The sequence below is a fragment of the Ursus arctos genome, unplaced genomic scaffold (genome assembly GCF_023065955.2).
Source record: "Ursus arctos isolate Adak ecotype North America unplaced genomic scaffold, UrsArc2.0 scaffold_23, whole genome shotgun sequence".
NCBI lineage: Eukaryota > Metazoa > Chordata > Mammalia > Carnivora > Ursidae > Ursus > Ursus arctos.
In genome coordinates, this window is record NW_026622908.1 from 36657564 (window position 1) to 36676993 (window position 19430).

Consider the following 19430-nt stretch of genomic DNA (forward strand, 5'->3'; position numbering starts at 1 on the left):
TTTTTTTAACAATTATTTTTTATTATGTTATGTCAGTCACCATACAGTACATCCCCAGTTTTTAATGTAAAGTCCATGATCCATTATTTGCATATAACACCCAGTGCACCATGCAATACGTGCCCTCCTTAATACCCATCACCGGCCTAGCCCAATCCCCCACCCCCTCCCCTCTGAAGCCCTCAGTTTGTTTCCCAGCAGGAGAAGGAAGGGAAGAATGAAGGGGGGGTAAACAGAAGGGGGAATGAACCAAGATTATATAATTAGAACTTGTCTATTCTTCACCTGAATTTATCAATTACTAACATTTGGACAATTTAGCTTGGTATACAATTACATGTACAATTACTTTTCATATTTTTTGCTGAATCTTTTAAAAGTAAAAGTAATACATTTCAGAACTTTTTCCCTTTAAATATTTCAGGGTGTATCTTTTATGTTTTTTATTTGTTCTTTTAAAAGATTTTTTAAAATTTATTTGACAGAGAGAAAGAGCACACACACAAACAGGGGAAGCAGCAGGCAGAGGGAGAAGCAGGCTCCCCGCTGAGAAGGGAGCCCGACGTGGGGCTGGACGTGGGGCTCGATCCCAGGGCCCTGAGATCATGACCTGAGCCGAAGGCAGACACTAAACCAATTAAGTCACCCACGTACCCCTCAGAGTGTATCTTTTAAATACAAGGGTGTTTTCTTAAATAATACTATGACAAAACCTAGGAAATTTAGGGTTGATATATTAGCAAATATATAATCCATATTCACATTTTTGCCAGTTGTCCCAATTATTGGGAATTTTTTTGTCCCCCCCCCCAATTTTTTTTTGTAGCTATGTTTTTTCTGATCTGGGACCAATTCTAGGGTCATGAAATTCATTTAGCAGTCATGTTTTTTAGACTTCTCTAATTTTCAGTAGTTTCTCAGCCTTTCTTTCATGAAATGGATACTTTTGAAGTGCATAGGCAAGGTCTTTTGTAAATTTGGATTTGTATCCTTGTTTCCTTGTGCCTAGATTCAGGTTGTGCCTTTTAGGCAGGAATACAGCACACGTGAGGTGGACTTGTATTTTCTAAGGAGACAAAAAACTCCTGTTTGTACCCTGGTGATAACTGTCATCATCTGGTTAAGGACCCATTTTCTAAATCAAGGAAGATTGACGGTAGAATGACACCCACAGTTTGTGACAACCTGGAAAGCCCTATGAAATATAAAAAAAATTCAATTACTTATCATTTTACATGCACTCACAAGTTGTACAGTCCTAACAATATGAATCAGTGCAAGATTCAATCAATTACCAAAGTCCTTTACATTCAATGTTTAGGACTCCATAAAATTTAAGATCTATATACTTAAGGACAGAAAGGTATTTATAGAACCAAAGAGTCTAAAACCCAACTAGATGTTATAAATAACTTTTAAATGAAATAAGAAAATGCAAAAGGAGACTAAGTAAAGAATGCCAGTAAATGCCAGAAGAACTAATGCATTAAGGTGAGGACAGAAAACCCTGGGGTTTGTGGTTTAGTTTGGAAAAACCACCAAGCTATTATGTACGTAGGAAAACCTTCTCTTTCCTCTCCGGACCCTGTCCACCTCCCTTAAATGTTTTCCTTTTTTTTTTTAATAATTTTTTATTATGTTAGTCACCATACAGTACATCCCTAGTTTTTGATGTAATGTTCCATGATTCATTACTTGCGTATAACACCCAGTGCACCATGCAATACATGCCCTCCTTACTACCCATCACCAGCCTATCCCATTCCCCAACTCCCCTCCCCTCTGAAGCCCTCAGTTTGTTTCCCAGAGTCCATAACAGAAGGGGGAATGAACCATGAGAGACTATGGACTCTTTTTTTTTTTTTTTAAGATTTTATTTATTTATTTGACAGAGAGAGACAGCGAGAGAGGGAACACAAGCAAGGGGACTGTGAGAAGGAGAAGCAGGCTTCCCGCCGAGCAGGGAGTCCGATGCGGGGCTTTATCCCAGGAGTCTGGGATCATGACCTGAGCCGAAGACAGACACCTAACGATTGAGCCACCCAGGCGCCCCTCCCTGGAATGTGTTCTACAGTGATGGTAAGCAAGACCATCTCCACAAAGCCATAGTATAGCCTAATGAATAATACAGAAGAATAAATGTGTCGGTTATATATCTACAGAGGGAATATTATAAGGAAACCAACCTCTATAATAAAACGGTGCTGCATGTCATGGTTAAAGAAAAAGGACTCAGTAAAATTGAGGAAGAACTTAACATTACTTTTAAATACCCTTTGTAAAGTTAGGTAACTTATGAATACAGCATCCCTATGTGTCTCAATTTCATGCGTGACATGGAATCCTGTCTTTCCAACTGGTATCATGAGGAATCTTTTTCTCTGAGTGTCATGAGGTCTCCTATAACTACTTCAGTGACACAGTATCCCTCCTCCCTTGCTGACCACAGGGATGTCTTAGAGAGGGACCTGAGCTTGATGGCTTGTTACTTTGGTGTGTTAAGGAAATAGGCTGTGGTGGTCTATAGCCTTGGCATGGAGAGCTCTTCCCTTCTTTCTGGCAATTCAGTCATACTACGAAGTTTTAAATTCTGAGTCTCTTGTTTTTTCACGCCTTCTCACAACAGCATCTTTGGGTATCTGGATTTAGCTGGATAGTGGGTCCAGAAAAAGGATATAAAACACAATATTCTCTATTATAGCTGCAGGCATCATAAATGAGAGGAAGAAGGAAGAAAGAAAACTTGAGCCCCCAGTTTGGTTCTCAGAGGTTTCTAATATTTAAGGACAGGCTAGGACACATAGCCTCTCACCGCGGAACATCTAGCCAGCTCTAATGTTTGTTAATAGGACCAAGATTGCAGAATTGGTTAATGTCGATGTTAATTTCAGGGACCTTGGGATGCCTTAAAAATGGCACAAGATGAGAAATGCAGCAACTGTGCTGTTGCTGAGTGGTGGCGAGAGAAGATGTGATTCTGAATATGGGGCCACAGAGGACAGAAAGGTAGGTGGCACTCTGGAGAAAATGATGCTTCAAGTAGAATTTCAAATAACTCTGGTGAATGTCCTTGCCAGGCATTTCTTGGAATTCGAAGGTTTATGTCTTTCTGTGTTATTACATACACTAGCTGAAAATATTCTTTCCTTTGCTGTGAACCAATTCTGCTTTCAATAGTCAGCATGTTTAATGGGAATCGTGCAAAGGGGTAATTTGTGTCTGCCTAGTAATCCAACTGGTGTCCATACTGGGACTCAAGCCAATAAAAATGGATATTTCCTTTTCCTGCCACTGACATTTCTGACACAAGGACTACTAAACATATATATGTGGTACATGCTAAATTGACACCCAATTATTTTGAATCCAATTTGTAAATTATACTCTGGACATCTTATAGCTTGGTCCCACCCAATTTGCTAACCATTCCCTGACCACCCCGCCCCCCATCTTGTAATGATAGTCTTCAGTCCATATCGCACCTATCCTGGTGCTTAATACCAAAAATTACAACTTATGTTTTTGGAGTGCTTAATATGTGCCAGACGTTTTCCCAAGTTGTTTGCTTATATTTTTTTCATTCATTTGATTTGTGCAATACACCTGTAATTTGGGAACTGTCGTTTTCCCTCATTTTAGGAATGACAATTCTGTGACACAGAGATCTTAAATAATTTCCCCCACATTATAGAGCTGACAAAAGACAGATCTGGATTTTCATTCAGAGAGTCCAGCTCCACAGGGTGTACTAATCACTACACTACACTGCCCCATCCTCAGTGTTTATGTAATATTATTGATGGGTTTTGTTTTATATTAATAGGTGATTACGAGAATGTAAGCTCTTCAAGGGATCTATGTTTCATTCAGTATGTGTCCAAATTCCTAGAATAGTCCCTGGCACACAGTAGGTGATCAGTTAATATCTATTCTATTGTTGAAATGAGAAAATTGTGGAGAATTCGACACATCTGTTTTGTGCTATTAGCACATAGAAAGGGCATGAGACATTCATATAAAAAGGCAGGAGAATCTTTGCTCATTTTGACAGCACTACTTCCAATCCCTGGAATTTCCCTCAAGGAAATTTTTTTTTTTTAAAAAAGGAGAAAGGAATAAAAGAAAGAAAGAAAAGGAACTTTAGTATTCCATATTAAGTAAAGGTCGTGTAAATGTGATATATTAGTATAATTGAATATTTGTCATTTGATATATATTGATCTCTTTATATATTGATCTATAAACACACACACACACACACACACACACACAGAGACAGACCTAGAAGCATATTTACAAATATCTAAAGATTCATCTATTTATCTATTGACCTATAGACAGTGTGTGTCCCCACTATCCCCTCTCAATGTCTTCCAACTGATGGACCCTCTAGTTTAACTTCCACAATCAAACACAACATTTGTTTATAGCAGGGTGATTATCAGGATGGAAATGGACCCATTTCAAGAAAGATAACACTGTTCTCACTTTCTTGGGGTTTCTGTGAGGAAAATGCTACCACTAGTCAGTCTTTCTGAGGAGCATATATACCTGATGTCCTATATTCATGTGCATAATATGTTAACATGGTTATTAAACAGAGATCAAAGGGCTACTGGTGAAAGATTCACTTCACAACACCTACTGAAGAGATAGAACACACTTTGGTCACTAAATAAAAGGGGGTCAGGAGTGATGGCACCAGGATGGTGGAATGGGAGGCTCTTGACTTTGTCTCCTCCCAGGGACATACTCAGAGGGGGCAGTTCCCTCTGAGAGAAATCCAGAAACTTTCAGAGCAACTTCTACACATGAGGTGAATGAGAAAAGAGCCACATTGAAATGGATAAGAAGGGCTAAGATATGCTTGCCATAAACCCCACCCCAGCACAGCACCTTACAACAGGAGGGAACCCCCAACTCCCAGTTTCTTCCTGAGAAGCAAAGGGTTGGACCACACATCTAGTGCCTAGTTTTTAAGGTTGCCACCCAAGGGATGGGCCCCCAAATCACCTTGCTCTGAGAGCCATTGTGGCTTGGCATACATGAATCTCACAGGGCCACATCAAACAAAGAAGCAGTTTTTAAATGGGTTCATGAGCATTTTTTTCCCCCAGCAATTCCTTCAGGGCTCAGCACAGAAGGAGCAGGCAAAATGCCACCTCCCAGTTTGTCCCTGGAAAGGATTTGACTGTATACTTTCTCAGCTGCTGCCTTAGGTTCTGGCTTCCAATCAGCCCACATGTGGGAACTCACTGGGATATTCCCAGAACCTAAAAGAGCTAGTGGTACATCTTCTGCTTTCTCTCCTCATATAACTGCAGTAATAAAACAAAGTCTCCAGTTTCTTCCTGAAAGGAGTTTGTCTACAAATCTAGCACCTCATTATCTTCTCTCTACCTTTTTTTTTTTTTTTTTTTTTTTTTTTTTTTTTTTTTTTTTAGCAGCTCATCTTCTAAGGCTGCCATTTGGGGGACTGATTTCTAAATTACCTAGTTTCGGGAGCCAGTGAGGTTCAGCATTCATGAATCCCCCAGGAACACACAAAATAAAGAGTTCACTCTAAATAGGCACAAAAGCATTCCCAGAGACTCTCCCCTCTGACTTAGCACAGAGTAAGTAGGCAAAAACACCCAGCTCCCAGTTTCTCCCTGATAGGGCTAGATTGTATATCGAATATCTTGACTTTCCCAGGTGCTGCCTGGAGGTTGGGCTTCTAATTAGCTTGCATTGGAAGCTGAAGGGGCTGGCAAATAATAGCTCTCTGGGAGCCTAAACAGACATGTGGGCAATTTCCATGCTGTTGGGACACTAGCAGATCTTGACACACCCTAATCTCCTGGGAACCACAAAGACCAAAGACAGTGCAAAAACAGAGCCTTGAGGAAAATAAAGGTTCAGGTCAAGTTTATTGACAAAGATTATTACCTACATGAGGCAAGTCTGGCAAGACTGGGAGACGTGGCTGTTTTATCTAATGTGCCAAAACCAGCACAGAGAGTCAAGGAAAATAAAGAACAGAGGAATATGTTCCAAACAAACAAACAACCAACATAAATCTTTAGAAACCAGTCTTAATGAAACATAGATAGGTAATTTACCTGACAGAGAGTTCCAAATAATGGTCATGAAGATGCTCACCAAGCTGAGGAGAGCAGTGCATGAACAAAGTGAGCATTTCAACAAAAAGACAGAATATATTTTGAAAGTCCCAAACAATTCACAATAACTAAACAGAAAAATGCAATAAAGCAGATCAACAGCAGACAAGATCAGATGGAGAAAAGGATCAGAAAACTCAAAGATAGGTCAATAGAAATCATCTAATCAGAGGCAAAAATTTAAAAAAATAACTAAAAAGAGTGAAAATAGCTTAACCAATTTATGGAACTCAAGTAAGTGGACCAATATACCTATTATAGGTGTCACAGAAGGGGAAAGAGAGAGAATAGTGCAGAAATGTGTTTTAAAAAATGGCTAAAGACCCAAACCTAGGGAAAGAAACAGACACTAAAATCCAGGAAACCCAAAGAGAACCATAATAATAATAATAATAATAATAATAATAATAATCCAAAGAGACCCACACCAAGGCACATTATAATTTAATTGTTAAAAAGTAAAGACAAGAGCGCCTGGGTGGCTCAGCGGTGAAGTACCTGCCTTCGCTCAGGTCATGATCCCGGGGACCTGGGATCGAGTCCCACATCAGCCTCCCTGCTCAGCGGGGAGCCTGCTCCTCTCTCTCCTGCTCCTCTCTCTCCTGCTCCTCCTGCTCGTGTTCTTTCTCTCTCTGTGAAATTAATAAATAAAAAAAATCTTAAAAAAAAAAGACAAAAAATTTTAAACACAGCAAAAGACAAGTGACTTTTTACATACAAGAAAACCCTCATAAGAGTATAAGCAGATTTTTTTAAGCAGAAACCTTGAACGCTTGAAGGGAATGGAATGATATAGTCAAAGTGCTGAAAGAAAAACAACTGTCAGCCGAGAAATGCTTTACCCATGAAAGTGTCCTTCAGACCTGGAAGGGAGATAGATTTTCCCAGACAAACAAAAGCCGAAGGATTTCATTACTACCAGAGCAGCCTTATAACAAATGTTGAAAGGAATTTCTTCAAGTTGAAAGATATTCAGTACAAATGGAAACAAAAAGAGTAGGAGTAGCTATACTTATATCAGACCAAATAGACTTTAAGTCAAAACTATAGTAAGAAAGAAAGAAGGTCATTATATAATGATTAACATGTCAATTTATTCAAAGAATATGATACTTAAAAATATATATGTACCAAACAATGGAATGCCTAAATATATAAAGCAGATATTGACAGAGCTGAAGGGAGAGATAGAAAACAATAAAAATAATAGAAAGGGACTTCAATATTCCACTTTCTACAATGAATAGATCACCCAGGCAGATAATCAGTAAAGAAACATTGGATTGGAGCTACATATTAGACCAAATGGACCTAACAGATAACATACACATATTCCATCATACAGCAGTTGAATACACTTTTTTTTCTTAAGGGCACATGGAACATTCTCCAGGATAGGTTATATATTAGACCACAAAACAAGTCTTAACAAATTTTAAAAGATTGGAATCATACCCAGCATCTTTTGTGACCACAGTGGCATACAACTAAAAATCAATAACAAAGACAAAAACTGGAAAATACACAAATATGTAGAGATTAAACAATATGTTCCTGAACAACAGTGATTCAAAAAAATTTTTTAATTAAAAAAATTTTCAGAATCGTGAAAAAGGACACTATATACTAAAACATATACAATGCAGCAAAAGCAATTCAAAGAGAAAAGTCTATGATGATGAATTCTTAAGAGAAAAGAAAGATCTCAAACAATCTAATCTCACACCTCAAAAAACTAAAAAAAGAAGAAATAAGCACAAAAGTAGTAAAAAGAAGAAAATAACTACCAGAGCATAAATAAGTAAAATAGAGACTAGAAAAATAATAGAAAAGATAAATGAGACTCAGAGTTTTTTTAAAGGATAAACAAAATTGATTAACCTTTAGTTAGACCAACTAAGAAAAAAAGAGAAAAGACTCAAATGAATAAGACCAGACATGAAAGAAGAGAGATTACGAATGATGACACAAAAATGAGAAGAATCATAAGAGACCACTATTAACAATTATTAACCAAAAATTGGATAACCCAGAAGAGATTGATAAATTCTTAGAAACATGCAACCTATAAAAACTAAATTATAAAGAAGTATAAAATCTGATTAAACCAATTACTAGTAAGAAAGCTGAATAATCAAAAACACCCAACAAAGAAAAGCTCAGAACCAGAGGACTTCATGGGGAAATTCTACCAAACATTTAAAAAAGAATTAATGCAAACCTTTCTCAAACGCTTTGAAAAAATTAAAGAGGAGGGTACACTTCCAAACTCATTTTATATGGCCGGCATTACCCTGATACCAAAGTTAGACAAGGACACAACAAGAAAACGAAAGATCAGTGTCTCTAATGAACATAGAGGCAAGAATTCTCAACAAAATACTAGCAAGCCACATTCAACAACACATTAGAAGAATCATACACCATGAGGAAGTGGATTTTATCTCTGTATATTAGCCCACAGCTAACTTCATACTAAATGGTGAAAAGCTGAACACTTTTCCTCTAAGATTAGGAAAAAGACAGAGATGTCTCCTCTTGCTACTTATCTTCAATGTAGCACTGCAGGTTGGGAAAAGAGATAAAAGACATCCAGGTAAGAAAGGAAGAAGTGAAATTGTGTCTACTGGTGACATTATCTTATGTATAGAAAACCCTGAAGATTCCACCAAAAAAACAAAACAAAACAAAACAAAACAAAAAAACCTACAAAAACTAAGAAACAAGTCAGTGGAGTTCCAGAATACAAAATCAGGATAAAAAAATGAGTTGCATTTCTAGACTCTAACAAAGGATTATCAGAAAGAGAAATTAAGAAAGTCCCATTTATAATAACAACCAAAAGAGTAAAATGCTTAGGAATAGTTTTAAACAAGGAGGTCACTGATCTGTACCCTGAAAACTATAAAACATTAATGAAAGAAATTTAAGAAGACACACATAAATGGAAAAGGATTCTGTGTTCATGGACTGAAGAAATTAATATTGTGCAGAGGTATATTCTACCAAAAGCAATCTTTATCAACGCAATCCTTATCAAAATTCCAATAGAAATAGAAAAAACAATCCTAAAATTTGTATGGAACCACAGAAGACCCCAAACAGTCAAAAAGATGCTGGAAAAGAAGAACAAAGTAGGAGACATTATACTTCCTGACTTCTTACTACGTTACAAATAATCAAAACATTATAATAATCAAATAATCAAAACTATAATAATCAAAACATTATAATATTGGCATAAAAGCAGACACGTAGATTACTGGAACAGAATAGAGAGCCCAGATATAAACCCATGTATATATGGTCAGGTAATTTTCAAGAAAAATTCCAGAAATATATAATAGATAAAAGACAGTCTTTTCAATATATGATGTTGGGAAAACTGGATATCCACACGCAAAAAAGAATGAAACTGGACAACTACCTTACACTATACACAAAAATCAACTCAAAATGAATTAAAGACATACATATAAGACCTGAAACCATAAAACTCCCAAAAGAAGACTCAGGGGAAAAACTCCTTGACATTGGTGTTGGTAACAATTTTTTGGATTAAAACCAAACACAATAAAAACAAAAATTAACAAGTGGGACTACATCAAACCAAAAAGTTGCTGCACAGCAAAGGAAACTATCAACAAAATAAAAAGGCATAGTATGAAATGGGAGAAAATATTTGAAAACTATATATCTAATGAGAGATGAATCTCCAAAATATATAAGGAACTCCAATAGCTCAAGAGCAAAACCAAACAAAACCCCATCCAACCAAAAAATGAGCAGAGGACCTGAAAAGACATTTCTCTGAAGAAGACACACAAATGGCCAACAGGGGCATGAAAAGATGCTTATCACTATCATCGGGATAGGCAAATCGAGACCACAGTGAGATATTACCCTCGTCTGTCAGAGTTTGTGTTATCAAAAAGACAGGAGAGAACGAGGCCGGCAAGGATGTGGAGGAAAGGGAACCCTGTGCACTGTTGGTGGGAATGTAAATCATGACAGCCACTGTAGAAAACAGTGTGGAGGTTCTTCAAGAAATTAAAAATAGAACTTCCATATTATTCAGCAATCCTACCTCTGGGTATATGTATCTTAAGGAAATGAAATCAGTGTCTAGGAGAGATTTCTACATTCCCGTCTTCACTGCATTGTTCACAACAGCCAACTCGTGGACAGATGAATGGATAGAGATGATGTGGTGTACACAGACACACACACACAATGGACTATTATTCAGCCATAAAATAGCAAGGAAATCCTGCCATTTTTGACAACATGGTTGAGTCTGGAGGGCAGAGAGAGAAAGAATAAATTGGGCCAGACAGATACAGACCAATACTACATGGTATCACATGTGGAAGCTTTAAAATAAAATTTAAAAAAAAAAAGTCAAACTCATAGAAAGAGTAGAATGGTGGTTGCCAGGGGCTGGGATGTGGACAGCATAGGGAGAGGCTGGTGAATGAACCATGAGAGACTATGGACTCTGGGAAACAAACTGAGGGCTTCAGAGGGGAGGGGGGGTGGGGAAATGGGATAGGCTGGTGATGGGTAGTAAGGAGGGCACGTATTGCATGGTGCACTGGGTGTTATGCGCAAGTAATGAATCACGGAACTTTACGTCAAAAACTAGGGATGTACTGTATGGTGACTAACATAATTAATAAAAAAAATTATTATAATAAAAAAAGGGTTCAAACTTTCAGTCTTGAGTTAAGTGCTAAGGGCCTAATGTATAGCATGGTGATTATTGTTGATAATTCTGTAATGTGTCATTGAAATTTGCTAAGAGATTAGATCTTAAGTGTTCTGTCTCCCACACACAAAAGTAAGTATATGAAATAATGAAAGTATTAATCAACTTGGTTGTGGGAGGCCTTTCACAATGTGTGTGTATATGTATAGATAGATAGATAGATAGATAGATAGATAGATAGATAGATGATAGATAGATAGATAGATAGATAGATAGATGATAGATATCACCACATTTTATACTTTATGTATTATAATTTTATTTGTCAATTATACCTCAGTGAAACTAGTTGAGGGTGGGGGCGGGGAGATGGAAGGTAAAGGAAAGAGAGAGGAAAATTTTACTACCTTTAAGATAATGCCACATCTTGGCAAAAGTGTCAGGATATGTGTATTAGCGATACTCTACGTGTAAGATAGGTGTTCCAGGAGAAGCATTAGGGCAGAATGCAGCTGAATAGTGTGTCACTGAGATCCAGAAGTGTAGGAAACTGAACAAGACCAGGGTCCGCTACAGGAAGGTCTGGCCATGCCAGGTCTGCTGGACTCAAAGGGGAGTCCATGAGTAGTTTGAGAGCAGGGACCATGGTGGTTCTGTTGACCATTTGTACTGCTTCCCAGAGCCCAGACAACACACAGCACTTTACTGCTGATTACAATTTATTCTTTCTCTCTCTGCCCACCCATCCACTCCGCCTGCCACGTCAGCCCACCCAACACTGTCTTGTGTTCAGGACTGCTTCACAGAGGCACACAGTGCCACTGGTTCCAGTTACAGGGCATGGTGATATGATTCAGACTGTGACTCATTTTCTGTATGATTTTGTTGGTTTCCAATGTATGGTAATAGGTAGGGTAGTCAAGTTTGACCAGAGCATGGCTGTGAACATCCATGAGATAGGAGATGAGACCCTTGGCCCGGTACTCAGGCAGAGTACCCCCCATCCGAATCTCGCCTGTCTGGTCCATCAGGCTCCAGGACACAAGGGTCCCCTCGGGCCCCAGCAGGCAGAAGGTGGGGAAGGTCCGGATACAGCGCTCGATGAATCTCTGGCTCCTCTCATTGCCGCCGAAATGCCAGAATTTATTCACCAAGGCAGCGTGGGTCACATCCATGGAGGAGAGTTTAAACATCTCTTCGTTGCTGTTGAGAACACAGGAAAAGAACACCCCATAATATCACACATACTGTGGAGTATTATATTTGTTTTCCCCAAAATTGTCTTCAGACAATGCAAATTGGAGCACGGTAAAGGCATAGATTCTGCAGCCAGACTGCCCGAATTCATAATGTTCTTATAAAATGGAGATATTAACACAGTGGTGATATTAGTAGCACCTCTGTTAAATAATATCAGAGCTATCACATGATAAGTACGTAGGACTTGTGCCACACACAAAATAAGAATTACACTAAAATGAAGCATTATTTTTGTCAACATTGCTGTGATTCTGCACTTAAGATGGGAGGATTGATAACATCCCTGTTCTACACATAAGAACAGGTAAGCAGAAAATAAGCAAGTGCCTCAAAGCATATGCTAGCAAGCTATAAAGCCAGAACTTGGAATCCTGTCATCCTGGAAGCTCTGTATGTTGGTGTCAGAGGCTCCTTGGCCACTGTGGGAGAGCTGAAGTCCAGGGAGAGACCGTGGTGTGGAGTGCAGGCAGCCCCCGCCTTACAGAACGCTTGTCTGAAGGCTGCTGCAGTGCTGTACAAGGGCTTCGGGAGGTGTCCTGGGAAGAGCCCACAATGGGGAAGCAGGAGATGTAGACATGAGCCCCAGTTGTGCCCTTAACCATCCAGGTTACCCAAACAAGCTGTTTCATCAGCTGGACCTGTTTTCCATCAGGAAAATGGGGATAATGTCTCCTACCTTGTCTATCTTGTGGGATGGGCAAGAAATCAAACTAACATAACATAATAAAAATTATTATTTAAAAAAAAGAGAGAGCTTAAGAAAAAAATTCCTAAAATATTTACAGTTATGCAAATATACCAAAAATTGAAGTGTGTGCTGTTGTTGACTGTCCAAGCCTAGACAGATAAACAGTAAATTATTTAACTCATTTTACTCTTTTCAGAATAAAAGAAATAAAAATTGGGAAAAAAAGAAAAGAAAAAGAAATCAAACAAGATTATAGATTTGGAGGTGTCTTTCAGAGGTAAGGGGCAGTACAGTGTGAATACGGCTTTTCCAGGCATTTTTACACCACAGGGCCGCAGGATTGGACATCTCCATATCACAGCCCTGTATCAGTTTTAATTCTATTCAGGCATCAGTGGAGGGAAATATATAATATGCTTAAATTCTTTTTACTGGAGAAGTTTTGCTCTGAGAAGTAAATTCATTGCATATTTATGAAATATCTACTTTGTGTTCTGTTCTGGCTACTGAAAACTTGGTGAACAACATAAAGACTATCTCCCGCTCTTGTAGAGTTTGAATTGTTACAAGGAAGAATCAAACAAAAAGTAGGTCAATAAATACACAAATAAGCTGATTTTGGATAGTGATAAGTGCACTGAGGAAAACAAAAATTGGATTTTGTGATGAAGAATTACGGGAAGGGGTGGTTTTAGGTTACTCTGAGGAGAGCTGTCGAAGGAAATGACATTTGAGAAAATGAATGGCAAGAAAGCAGCAGAAATGCAAAGATCAGAGGGAAGGACGTTTTAGGTAAAGAACAAATGCAGTGGTCCAAAGGCATGTGTGAGTGTATGAAATCAAGTCACAGAAAAAAAGCCAAAGTGGCTGGTGAGAGTAAGCAAGAGGGACAAGACGAAGTCCAAGAGGTGGTGGATTGCAGGTCTCGTAGGACCCCAAATGTCTGTAATGGGCATGGGAGCTGAGAAACACGGATGGCTTTTAAGTGGATGAATTGACATAATCCACGTCCAGAAGGATCACCCAGGAAATGGTTTGTAGGGAGGCGAGAGGGAACATAGGGAAAGAAGTTGGGAGGCCTCTTCCACACAGAAAGATAAGACAAATTCAGAGCATCTTTTTTCAAACTTACATGACTTTGCGTCTGCCAGATTTCAGAGGCAAGTTATTTGCCTCCGGCAAGGAAGGGAGCAGTTTACTTGCTGTCTTGGGCAACATATACAGAATGCCTTGTTCTTGCTTGACCTTGACCAATTCAGCAGCTGCAAGGTTTTGTATCACTTCGTTCAGGCTGGACTGTGAACCTAGAGAGGGTAAAGTAAGGTGAGAAATAATTGCCCATATAGAGGCGACAGACGCTTCCTAGTGGAAATATGCAGAATTTAAAGTCAGGCAGTGTTGCTTCTGGTGTTGCCATTAACCATGTGACCATGCCCAAGTCATTCTCTTATGCAAGCAGATAATACTAGAAATCCTGACTATATCACTGTGAAATCAATGGAGAAATGGTATTTTAAAAATAGTAGCCATGGGGCACCTGGGTGGCACAGCGGTTGAGCGTCTGCCTTCGGCTCAGGGCGTGATCCCGGCGTTGTGGGATCGAGCCCCACATCAGGCTCCTCCGCTATGAGCCTGCTTCTTCCTCTCCCACTCCCCCTGCTTGTGTTCCCTCTCTCGCTGGCTGTCTCTATCTCTGTCGAATAAATAAATAAAGTCTTTAAAAATAAAATAAAATAAAATAAAAAAATAAAAATAAAAATAGTAGCCAACCTTGAATGTGCACATACTTCATGCCCAGGTATTGGTCTAATACCACATTTAATTCTTCCACTGACCCTATGTTTTAGGTACTTTTCCTACCCTCATTTTTTAGATATGAGGAAACTGAATAATAGATAAGTTACATCACTTGCTCAAATCACAGAGCAAGTAACAGGCAGAGCAAGTATGCCACCCTAGAGAATCTGACTCTGGAGGGCATGCTCACAACGATGGTAGTTGTTCTTGTGACCTGGAGGCGCTCTCTGGCACAAGGAACTGTCATTCTTATCCTAGGAATGGAAGGCCTGAGGGGGAGGGAGCTCTACTCTCACACCTAATCACCCAAGGGACCCTGAATATGTCTGCAAAAATATGTCATGAATCCTCAGCTAACAAGAAATTCCATTATTCACAGTTCCCTGTGTCAAGTCCCTAGTTTGCAATGTTTGAATTCTGTTCCACTGCGGAGGTGGTAGCCGGTGATGCAAAAAAAGAGCATCTAGCTGAGTGGGGTTTGGTGGAGCTTCCTACCCCTACAAAGGCTGTAGGGGAATGTTCTCAGGGTGAAAAGGGACCCCGCAGGAGTAGCCATGAACAGTCACAGAAGCCATCACACTTCCCAGATCCCTTACTTACTTTGGATCTGCAAATGTTGTTTCCAGTTGATGACACCTGATGAACCAAGGAATTCTTGACAGTTTGGGGGATTCTTCGAATAGATTTGGTAGGTGTTGGTATAGTGATCAAAATCATCGGTCATTTCCTGTTTGGTTAGGTAATGTGGAATAAATCAAAATGATTATACCCAGTGATTGGAATACTTGGCTTTACTATTTCATTATACTGTGCTTTTTTATAAACTTATAAATACTGATATTTTTCTTGATGTACTATCATTATTCCTGAATCATTTACATCATGAAAGCAAGTCAGGGATTTAATCACTCAATTTATGGTTAAGAAAAACTTGCTGAACTAGGTATTTATGTGCTGTGTTACAATTTCAAATCAACCAAATATGCACTGGTTTAGAAAACATTCTTCTGCTTCACTCCCCCCTCTGATTATCCCCCTTTCTTTATCCCTTTCTTCTCCTACCGATCCTCCTAGTTCTTATGTTCCATAGATGAGGGAAACCATATGATAGTTGTCTTTCTCTGCTTGACTTATTTCACTTAGCATTAGAGACTGTGGACTCTGAGAAACAAACTGAGGGCTTCAGAGGGGAGGGGGGTGTGGGGGAATGGGATAGACCGGTGATGGGTAGTAAGGAGGGCACGTATTGCATGGTGCACTGGGTGTTATACACAACTAATGAATCATCGAACTTTACATCAAAAACCAGGGATGTACTGTATGGTGACTAACATAACATAATAAAAAAAATATTATTATAAAAAAAGAAAAAAAAAAGAAAACATTCTTCTGTAATTCTGTAATCCTCAGGAGAAAGAAAGTATTTCTATCAAAGGCAAGCTTCCATTGCAAGAGTAAATCTTACTCTATTTAAAAGAGTCTCAAAAAAAAAGAGTCTCAGAACAAATGAATTATAAACATAACGATGTTGAAATTGACACAGGTAGCCTTGTATTAGAATTTTTCACTTATATATGATATAGCTGATGAAATAAAGACACATGATATTTTTATTTTTCCTTTTTAAAAATTTTTAAATTTTTTTTAAGTATAATGAATATACAGCGTTATATTAGTTTCAGGTATGCAATAAAATGATTCAACAATTCTATACATTACTCAGTGTTCATCACGATAAAAGTACCCTTAAACCCCTTCACCTACTTCACCCATCCCCCCACCTCCCTCCCCTCTGGCAACCACCAGTTTTTTTTCTGTATTTAAGAGTCTGGTTTTTGTTTGTCTCTTTTTTCTTTGTTCATTTGTTTTGTTTCTTAAATTCCACATGTGAGTGAAATCATATTTTGTCTTTCTCTGACTGATTTCATTTAACATTATACCCTCTAAGTCCATCCGCATTGTTGTAAATGACAAGATTTCATTCTTTTTTATGGCTGAGTAATTTTCCATTATATATAATATATAAATAATTATACTTATATATTTTATATATAAAGTTATGTTTATACATATATAAATCATATTCTTTATCCATTCATGTATCGATGGACACTTGGATTGCTTCCATATCTCGGTTATTGTAATATTCCTGCAATAAACATAGGGGTGCATATATCTTTTCAAATTAGTATTTTCACTTACTTTGGGTAAATACCCAATAGTGAAATTATTGGATCATATGGTCATTTAATTTTTAAGTTTTTGAGGAACTTCCATACTGTTTTCCATAAAGACTGCACTAATATACATTCCCAACCATGTACAAGGGTTCCTTTTGTTCCACATCCTCACGAACATTTACTTCTTGTGTCTTTCATTTGAGCCATTCTGATAGATATAAAGTGATATCTCATGTGGTTTTGATTTGCATTTCCCTGATAATTAGTGATATTGAGCATCTTTTCATGTGTCTGTTGGCCATCTGTGTGTCTTCTTTGGATAAATGTCTTTTCAGGTCCTCTGCCTATTTTTTAATTGGGTTGTTTGTTTTTTTGGTGTTGAGTTGTATAAGTTCTTCATATATTTTGGATATTAACCCCTTATTAGACACATGATGTCTTTAAAATGTAAACCACAATTCACTATTATTTTAAAAAGTTATTTGCATTCCTCAAAAAATTGAAACACAAAATTTATTCCAAAAGATAGCAGGGAGATCATTAGGAGAAAGAAGGGAAAAATGAAGGGGGGAAACAGAGGGGGAGATGAACCATGAGAGACTATGGACACCGGAAACAAACTGAGGGTTTTAGAGGGGAGAGGTGGGGTATGGGCTAGCCCGGTGATGGGTAGTAAGGAGGGCACATACTGCATGGAACACTGGGTGTTATAAGCAAACAATGAATCATGGAACACTACATCAAAAACTAATGATGTACTGTATGGTGACTAACATAACATAATAGTAAAATATATATATATGTGTATAATATATACATATATATTTTTATATATACATATATTTTGCATGCATAAATTTTTACTTTATGTTTTCCAATATGCTTGTAACATATTTGTATTTGAAATGTATTAAGCACTTAGTTTGAGTGATCTTTAAATTTGGAACTGAAAATATATTCCCAAATACAGGCATTGCAAATTGTTCTTTATATTTTCTTAACATTCTTTATATTTACCTCTACATATTTTTATTTTTTTCTGTTTAGAATGTACTCTCTATTCTTGTCAGTGTGCTAAAATCCTATTTATCTTCAAAATCCAGTCTTGGTGAAATGCCTACCTAGAAGGCCCTCTGGTCCTCTATTTGCATGCCCTGACATCTTTCGTTTTCATCATCTCTTGGACAGTACTGCTTGTATCTTGTATGTTGTATGTGCTTATATGTTGTATGTATATGTTTTCACTCCATGTTGTAATTTATTCACTTATCTATCTTTTCCTCCAGGCTGTGGACTTCTTGAGGACAGCGCCTTGCTCACCATCATACAATTCATTTCTATATCCCCTAGGTCTACCACATTGCCAGGTGCATGGTAGGCACAGAGCAAATAAGAACACAAAAGTGTACTCATTCCACATCTGGCACCTTACCTCCTCCTGAGGGCGGATAACCACTGTTGTAAAGTCAGGCCACTTGTCCACCAGGGCCTTTAACTTAAATGGGTTTCCCTGGTTCATGTGGAAGATGGTTCCATACACCTGTGGCATCCCAAGAAAGATAGGGGGTCAGCTTATTAGAAAAGGATGGTAAAGTGCCTTGTTTGATCAGGACAAGGATTATTTCTATAAAATCAAGTCAGTAAGTGATAGGGCATGTGGTTCAAATCACCTTCAGATTCCACTTTATTACTCCAAATAGAATAGATTTGGGGGTCAAACCATAAGAACATTTATGAATACAGTTAAACATCCAGATAAATTAATTAGTTAAAAATCATCCACTATCACTTCGTCGAGCTTAGGTTATATCTTTCCATTTTATTTCATTTATTGACAAATACACATACAATTTTTAAGCAATGAAATTACCTAATATATATTAGTTTAGCGCGCACACACACACACACACACAATACCAAGGGTATATTTCCATGTCAACAAACACAAATATAATCATTTTTAATGACTGCATAATATCCATCATAGGAAAGAACTCCAGTTTGATTTTTCTTCTGCATCTATTAAGAGATCATCTGGCTTTTTTCTTTAATCTGTTGATACAGTGAAATACACTGATTGATCTTTGAATGTTGAACCTGCCTTCATTCTCAAGATAAATTCCCCTTGGTTATAATGTATTATCCTATTGATATATTGATGGATTTCACTTGATAGTATTTTGTTGAGGATTTTTGCATCTATGTTCGTGAGGAATATTGTTCTCTAGTTCTTTCTCTTTTTTTTTTTTTTAAATAAAATCCACTTCTGGTTTTCATATTAGGGTAATTCTGGACTCATGAAATGCGTTGGCTAGTGTTTCCTCCTCTGATCTATTCTGCAAGAGTTTGCAGAGAATTGATATTATTTCTTCCTTACACGTGTGGTAGAAATCGTCATGAAAGCCATCTGAGCAATGGTATTTTCTTTGTTGGAAAGTTTTAAATTATGAAATCAGTTTCTGCAATGGATACAGGATGATTTCGGTTCTATTTTTCTTCTTCAGTGACTGTTGACAGGTAATTTGTATTTTTCACAGAACATAAATTGTGAGATCTATGGGCACAGTGTTGATAATGGTATGTCTTTATTATCTTTATAATGTTTATGGGGTTGGTATTAATGTCCCCTGATTCAT

The 19430-nt window shown here is 37.9% G+C and overlaps 1 protein-coding gene and 1 long non-coding RNA gene across 4 annotated transcripts in view; one reads left to right on the top strand and one right to left on the bottom strand.

Annotated features, from left to right (window-relative positions):
- LOC123000394 (uncharacterized) overlaps positions 1–4927 on the top strand; it is a 39183-nt gene extending 34256 nt beyond the window's left edge. The window contains exon 6 of the long non-coding RNA XR_006408349.3: positions 1893–4927. This is a non-coding gene — a long non-coding RNA (uncharacterized LOC123000394). The remainder of the gene's footprint in view (positions 1–1892) is intronic.
- Positions 1–19430, bottom strand: part of LOC113246550 (glycine N-phenylacetyltransferase-like) — a 25802-nt gene continuing 6372 nt past the window's right edge. The window contains exons 3-7 of one of the 3 annotated variants that reach the window (XM_048216267.2): positions 18227–18334; positions 15215–15341; positions 13950–14121; positions 11885–12072; positions 1–6793 (exon numbers count right to left, since the gene is read on the bottom strand). In XM_048216267.2, the coding sequence (XP_048072224.1) occupies positions 6675–6793; positions 11885–12072; positions 13950–14121; positions 15215–15341; positions 18227–18334 (714 nt within the window). In that variant the 3' untranslated portion in view covers positions 1–6674. Of the gene's footprint in view, positions 6794–7235; positions 12073–13949; positions 14122–15214; positions 15342–18226; positions 18335–19430 lie in introns of those variants that run through there. The other 2 variants (XM_026487156.4, XM_044379778.3) reach the window with 2 other exon arrangements.